Raw genomic sequence first — 8,127 nt, 5'->3', positions numbered from 1 at the left:
AAACGTTTGGCACTCATTTCAAAATACATCAAACCTGCTGTCTTCCGTCCATTAGAAGCTCAAAGGTCTAAAACGATATCAGTATCTTCGGGATGTCAATGATCAGTTGAACTCGTTCATCAATTGCTGATTGATCATAGGTTTGTAGATGCTGAGTGGTCACCTAAATAAAATTACATTACATTTAGTATGAGCAAAAATTAATACAATAATTATACATACATGTATACCATAAAACTACACAACACAGCAACATATCAATTTTACAAAATATGATAACATGACAATCTTACCAGGTAAGTCTTTGTAAAAAAAACCCTCAAAACAGCTGGCTTAACTGAAGACGATACTAGACCATACTTTCGATACATAGCATTCCTCATTGCTCTTGTGGATAAGTGACCGGATATGCAAAAAGGGACCACTTGAGTCTTTCTGTCATTTTCACTTTTTCATACCATTTAAAGTGTAGATAATGCTGAATTGTTTGATACCTTGAATAAATGCATACGTTGCTCAAGAAACGAGATATAAACGGAAATAGAGTGGCTACTACCAAAAATTAATTTTGAGAAAGTGGAAATTAATTTTCCACCCCCGCATCCCGTACACTAATATTTGATACCTTTGAATAAATGCATACGTTGCTCAAGAAACGAGATATAAACGGAAATAGAGTGGCTACTACCAAAAATTAATTTTGAGAAAAGTGGAAATTAATTTTCCACCCCCGCATCCCGTACACTAATATTTGATACCTTGAATAAATGCCTACGTGCTCAAGAACGAGATATAAACGGAAAATAGAGTGGCTACTACCAAAAATTAATTTTGAGAAAAGTGGAAATTAATTTTCCACCCCCGCATCCCGTACACTAATATTTTGATAACGCGAACGCTTCTACGTGCAAAGCTAGAAAGAACTTTGCCTTTTTAGACGCTTCAAAATGACTATCAGGAACTATTCTCTTCGTTTTTTGGTTTAACTCAAATTCACCAAAATATTGAAACCATCACTTTTTCTGTCCATACTGAAATTTTTTTTTTTGACAGAAGTGGTCCCTTTTCGCAAATCCGGTCACTTAAGTCGTAATGAGTTGTTTTGCTTGCTCAATAGCAGGTTGACTGTGTTCAAAACACTCGTAACTTCTATGTGTCAGCACCTTTCCAGAGAAAGTGTAGATTACTGACATTACTGCCTGGCGAATACACAAGGAGCATACATGGACATTTTAATCCAGTAGATATAAGAGAGTTCAGTACTCTGTGTTTTTGAACATTGTCATTTGGCAAGAGATCTGTTATGAAAACAGGTTGATAGATATCATGGGATACAACTTTCTCCCCTCAAAAGACATATAATGAGAGTATGGTATCTTCTTCTGATGCTGTAATGAATTTAAGATGTAAGTTGGCAGAAAGGTCACGGACAGGAGCTAGTGATTTGTGGTATTTTTTACTCTTTTTATTCTTTGCAACGAGGTATTCCACATAACTAGATATACTGTGAAGAAGGGAGAGAAAGGTGGGTTTTAGTTCAACCCAGTGTGTCTATCCCAAAAACTGCAATGGAGGAGAGTTGAGAGTTCTAAAGCAAACTCACGCAGAGAAATCAGATGACATAGTTTTTAGTTAATCTCTTCCTGTGTTTAGAAAGCTCTGGATTGTTATAATCAGTAAATGATTCAAAAACAGAAGGAATGGGTTGAGCACGTTGTTGAAATACATGTTGGTGACCATCAATATGCCCAATATATCTCTCATGACAGTAACTAATCTTTTTCCCATTGGCAACTCTGATGTGTTGAGGTAACGGATGAATAATGAAGAATTGAATGAGATCATTAATAGTTTGTCTTTCTTTGTTCATTCCCTAATTGGTTCGATGAATATTGGAGGGGTGTATTCATTGTTACTTGTTTTACTGATTTGAAGAGTAGTTGACAATGTTCCTGTTACACTGTCTATATTTACTGTATATTTAAGAATGGACCAAAAGAATTCACCACAGCAACTAACGGAAGAGTAACATCGACAAGATCGAGAGTGTTCTTGTCCTTTCCTACTTGAGCTGACATCAATTCGAAATTACCTTGAAAATTACTGTCTAAAGAGAGTCTAAGGACGAACGTCTCTGTGAAAAACCTTGATATAGTCTGTTTCCTGATCATCGACGTTCAATATTGTCCATGGAAGTAACGTCTTTCCACACAGGGATGCTGCTGCAGTATTGACCAAGTGAGCATTGTAATTAGAAAATGTGAGTGAAATTGCAGAAGAGACAAAACTGAAATTAACTAAATACTTTGAAGATAGTCAGAGAGATCTAACCAAATCACGTGACTTACCAAAACGCTTAACGACTGGGCATCCAACGGTTGAACAGCAACCCGACCAGACCGAGTAAAAGCAGCTGAGTTATGATTTAAGAGATGAGGATGGCGAGTAAAACGTCTAATAAGGTAGTTTAGTCGATAATTAAGTAAATTAAGCCTGATTATCGAGAGAGACAACGCCACGAGGGTAATAATATATGATAATAAACAAAATACACAAATAATGAAAAATTTTGAAATTAGAAGCGGAGGAGTGCGGGCGGAAAACAGAAACTATGAATTTAATTGCAGTGGCCTTACAAAAATAGCATCCATCGTAAAAGACTCTAGTGAATGACTTAAGATAGTCTCCTAGAGGACAGTCGCAGTAACTTGAGTATTCTGAGACAAAGGACTTTGCAGTACATTGTAACAAATGGTTAATGAATATTAATATACTTCACAAAGTTACACGGAGGCATGTTCCACGTATCACCGTACACAGCTGGTTCCAAGTTTGTCCAGGCATGTTCCACTCTGTACGGAAGTAGGTTTTCGAAGGCAGACCCTATAAACCCAGCCCAAACTCATTTAAAATTCAGTCCAATCTCCAAAGCGATTAATCCATTACTCAAATGTTATGCATAGGATGTATACTAGCAACTTCTTGAGCCCCACCCAAGTTTTGTGATATTAAAATTATGAATGAATTTTAATTAATTGTTGCATTCACTTTTGACACTTTCGAATTTGTTTTGTTTCGTCCTTTCTTTGATCACGATTTGGTAATATAAAGATCTCAAAAAAACTAGATTTCCTCGATAGGTAAGTGAAAGAAAGTGTATGAATAAATGGATGGTTGCACCACTGATTAGACATAACAGTGCACCAATTCTCTTAACTAGCGAAGTCGACAGTCTAAATATGGTGAGTGCTTCCGTTTCACAATCTTTTTGCATAGTAGTTGCACAGGCAGGCAAAGAAGATTGTTTATCAGGTTGACCCAGTATCGTTAGCATCATCAGATGGGACGTCGAGTTTGTCCTCACATCATGTGCTAATAATAATTAACTCCATTAATGTGTCTATAGGTGAGTCTTTCATTTAAAATGGTATTTATTACCTGAAACAAACACACACACACACACACACACAAAGATAGCAGGCCAGTTAGTCTCTTGATGTCATGTGCTGCTATGGACTTATGTATATATGTTACAGTAAGATTGTCTAAATAAGGATTTTGTGAAATCCCTGAAACTTTCATGGAGTTTGTGAAATCACTATTTCACTTAGGGACTTCATAAATTCACTAAAATTTCTAGTGATTTCATGAAATCACTGAAATGAGGCTCTTGTTATTTCACAAAAATCACTGAATGTGATATATTGGTAGAAAATCAGCATTGCTTAAGTGTTGTAAGGAAGTTTATTCATAAAGATATGATTAGTTTTAATATCTGTACACATTCTTTATTGCCGATTTTTCATGGACAATCACCACAATGAGACATCTTTGATGAAACAGTAATTCAGATGGAATAATACCATAACTCTGATGACTACTCTGAGGATTTATTGTAGTTCAGAGCAGTTTTATACTTCCTTTAATGTGTTGTAATTGCAATTTAGCTTAGCCTTCACTATATATAAGACAGATACACAATGCTCATTTCACTTTATTCCTGCATTTGAAGCAAAATGGCGCAGCATAATTTTGAGACACAAAAATTGAAGAGGCTTTGTTCAAGAAATATTCTCAATGTGCAAAATATCTCATTCCTAAAGAGGTGTACTACAAGACCATTGATGATCTGAAACACAGCAGCTGAAGCTTCCACTACCAAGTCACATCACCAGTACTACATCCTAAAAAAGTATGAGTTACTCAGTGTGGTGATGTAGAGAAGCTTATCAAGAAGAAAGTCATCAGAAGATCGCCCTGTCTACTATGCCACCATAGAAGACACCTACAACATCATCAGTAAAGCTGACATTGCAACTGACCACGGTGGTTGTGACAGGATGCTGAAACATCTTATGCAAAAGTATGCCAACATCACAAAAGATGCTGTTGAACTCTTCAAGTCCTACTGTGTTGTATGTCAAGAGAAGAGAAATGTCCCAAGACTACAGGTGTGTTGTCAAGCCTATTCTTTCCAGCGAATTCAACTCTCGTGGTCAAATTGATCTTGTTGACATGCAGTCATCCCCACATGAACTACCTCCAGCCACCAGCGAACAACTGCCACCTTCACCTCCTGCCATCTCCCAGACTTTTACAAGCTCCCAGGCTTTGTCAGTGCATCATCATCACAATCCTTCTCCATTGACGTCTATACCCCTTGACAAGCGACTTGAAGACATCGCCAATGAACAAAAAAGAGCACGTGAATCCAAGTTATACAGGCAGAAAGGATGGTCAAGCACTCCCTATTGACTTAAAGGCAGTGAAGCTGGAGATAATGTTGCTGTCCCCATTCTCATGTTTGACTGAGGGAGAGGTGACCCAAGAAATATCCTAGGAGTTATTGTTGATTGGGATGAACATGACATGTATAGAATTGAGGTGAAAGCTGGGATTCTGAGCAAAAAGTATTCCAGGAATCAGTTTGATCTCTGTCCTCAGCAAGTCTTGAATGATTCTGATGTCAACAGACAATCTATAATCACTCCGTCAAGCTCTCAAGTCTACAGCTTCTGACGGACAAGGGTTCTTCTAGTGTGACTGCAGCAAAGGCAAGAAACAGTGTCAGACAAACAGGTGCAAGTGTTATAAAGCAAAGAGACTTTGTAACAGCAGGTTCTCACAGCAGTCTCAGTTGTCATAATAAGAATTGAGAATTTTGTACAGACATTAAAACTAATCATAGCATTTTAAGATTGTTATTTTATCGTTGTAATCATTTATGAATAAAGTTCCTTACAACACTTGAACAATGCTGAATTTTTTACCAATATATCACATTCAGTGATTTTTGCGAAATAACAAGAGCCTCATTTCAGAGATTTCATGAAATCACTAGAAATTTTAGTGAATTTATAAAGTCCCTAAGTGAATTAGTGATTTCACAAACTCCCTGAAAGTTTCAGGGATTTCACAAAATCCCTATTTAGACAATCTTACTGTAACATATATATGATATAGCATGCAATAAGTGTGATAATATATGCAATCTGCTAGATAAAAAGACAACAACATAAAAGGGAACTACATCCGTCATGAAGACTTTCTCTTTTATTAACTATTTATTAGAAATGAGAAATTTAATACATCAAAATTTACATTCAACCGATTGATAATAGGACACTTCTTCAACTCATATTATATAAGAGAATACATGTCTTTGCTTATACAAAGATGTTCAGATGTTTGTATTTAACCAAGGTAAATCAATCTACTTATCAAAAGGTTATAAGAAATACCCTCTCTTGTCTGTTCATTTAGCTTAGCATGGTCTACATATCACTAATCATATAAGCGAATAGATGCATAGGCAGGGGATGCCGAAGACGGCATGCGATAACAGTGTAAGTACATAAACAAAAGTTAATTTATGTCGTTATCATTTTATGTAAAACTACATGCAGTTTTTATAGGTTTTGTTGGCCCTTAATAAAAGTAAGTCAAATGAAACTATTAATTAAACTATGCGTATACATACAGGAAACAGTACAGAAAAATAAGTATAACCAATGGGTAAGTCCACAACATATTCCGCTACACTTTATCCTATGTCAAGTCAAAGTGTCCTGTGAAAACGTGCAAAGCACAGACTAAACGTACTCTTTCTCCGAAACATTATTGGCATTTTTTAAAGTAAGCATATTATGAGATGTTGTTATTACGATTAATGAGACTTATAGAAAGAAACAACCAAAAAATATAGAGAGAGGAGGAAGGAAGAGGGAAGGAACTTACGTTAAAGGAAGATGGATGGTAGTGGGAAAAGAGACCCCCAAAATTTCTAAAAAAAAGAAATAGATACATTATTAAATCGTACATAATACAGTTACAGTTAGACTAGGTATTGTGGAAAGACGACACCTACTATTACTTACTTGAGGAACAGAAAGAAGGCTCCATGACTGCATATATGTAAGTTCATGACTACTAGCATATGTCATCATTCCAAATGGACAATACTTACAGCAAAAATAAAAGTAAATTTTTGTTAGAGACAATTTTGGCTCTCTCCGTCATTACATATATTTGACAGGTATAGGCGTGGCCATGTTTTACTAATTTTAAGTCATTTACATTTATATACGAATTCCAGAAGGTTTCCGCTATATTTTTCGTATATTACATCTATTCAATAGCTAGCAAATGAACTTATAAAACAGATACCAGTTATATGACTCCACTTGCAAGAAATGTTCAACTTGATTAATTCAGTTCAAGTCCTCCTGCACTAATGGCATCAATTTTAAAGCACTATTTCCAATTACCTGTGATTTGATGAAAATACACTAAAAATATTAAATAAGTATAATTCTTGTACCTAAAGTGTTCTGATTCAATGCAAAGTTCACTAATGGACACACTACCAAAAGAACTCAAGACATTGTTACAAGCAAGAACATAAATGCTACATCATGTAAAGTGACCTGCTTTAAAAAGCACAATGAATCCTTACTTCAATACATAGAAGCAACTATGCCACCCCATAGATATAAATATCTTCATCGGTCTCTTGCATGTTAGTGTTCAGAGGTTACCCTTGAAAGTTTTTAAACATATATGTAAAAAATCAGTGAATACATACTACACATTCCCAAGAATGATGAACAACAATCCTGATGCACTAGTACCAACTTGCTAAAGGTATGTCTTCTTAAACTTCTGTCATTGTGTAATTGCGAACCTAATAATAGCTATACATGAACACATCTACTTAGTAAGTCGATCCAAGGAAGTCTCGTCAAAATAGTGGGACACTTCATGAAGAATGTACATAAAATAACTTTTTAAATGGTAGATTACTCAATTACCATGGACAGTAGTTAAAACATCAAGCACATAAAGTAAATTGTAACACTCAAATCAGGTATAATACAAAACAAATAAAAACAAAACTTACAATTATCTTAGAAAATGACCATGGAACTCTGGTTTAATATTCCATATACACATCAAGAGTTGTTAAAGTGTACCGGAAGCTTGTGAACACAGACATTCCTGGTAATGAAAACAATAGGCCGAATATTACAGATGGTTGGTTACCTAGAGAACAAATGCTATTGTAAGAGTGGCATGGATTACACTATAAACCTGCTTGACTTTACGACACCACGTTTGACACAAGTTAGTCCAATGGTATTGTCCTAGATTGTTATCTATCTAGATGCAACATAATAAGCAAGGACACAGTATATACATTACCTAGTCATGTGTGAATGTTATATTACTCACCTGATAGAAGTCAGTCATACCAAAAGATCTGCTCTGAATGTCCCTTACAATCATAAAGAATGCAATTGCCCTGAAGGATGAATGGGCATTCGTCAGAGGGCATGAAGGGACACCGTTGACAACCTCTACAACCACAATGAAATAGTTGCATTCACTCTGAAAAAGCATTTAAAACCCAGAGAGTGTACGAAGGCATCACAGTACACGAATTACCACAACAATCTGAAGCCTGACAGGTACAGATTGCCATTGCAACCAGCAAACTAGTTGCAGTAACCTGAAAGACCTCCCAACTAGACGACCAGAGGTTTTAAATGAGGCAATTCAGCCAGAAATGGACTCAGAGTCAGATATCTTTGAGAACTGTATCAGCCGTGTCCCAGACAAACCCGCCAA

At 36.0% G+C, this 8,127-nt stretch overlaps 1 protein-coding gene across 1 annotated transcript in view; it reads right to left on the bottom strand.

The window, feature by feature from the left end:
- Positions 1 to 6,710: 6,710 nt before the first annotated feature.
- The window catches only part of LOC121391217 (ankyrin-1-like), a 38,704-nt gene continuing 37,287 nt past the window's right edge, over positions 6,711 to 8,127 (bottom strand). The window contains exons 13-14 of the mRNA XM_041522917.1: positions 7,732 to 7,856; positions 6,711 to 6,788 (exon numbers count right to left, since the gene is read on the bottom strand). Of these exons, the coding sequence (XP_041378851.1) occupies positions 6,711 to 6,788; positions 7,732 to 7,856 (203 nt within the window). The remainder of the gene's footprint in view (positions 6,789 to 7,731; positions 7,857 to 8,127) is intronic.

This window comes from Gigantopelta aegis, unplaced genomic scaffold (genome assembly GCF_016097555.1).
Source record: "Gigantopelta aegis isolate Gae_Host unplaced genomic scaffold, Gae_host_genome ctg1962_pilon_pilon, whole genome shotgun sequence".
Taxonomy (NCBI): Eukaryota; Metazoa; Mollusca; class Gastropoda; order Neomphalida; family Peltospiridae; genus Gigantopelta; species Gigantopelta aegis.
This window is presented reverse-complemented; position numbering and strand designations above follow the sequence as displayed.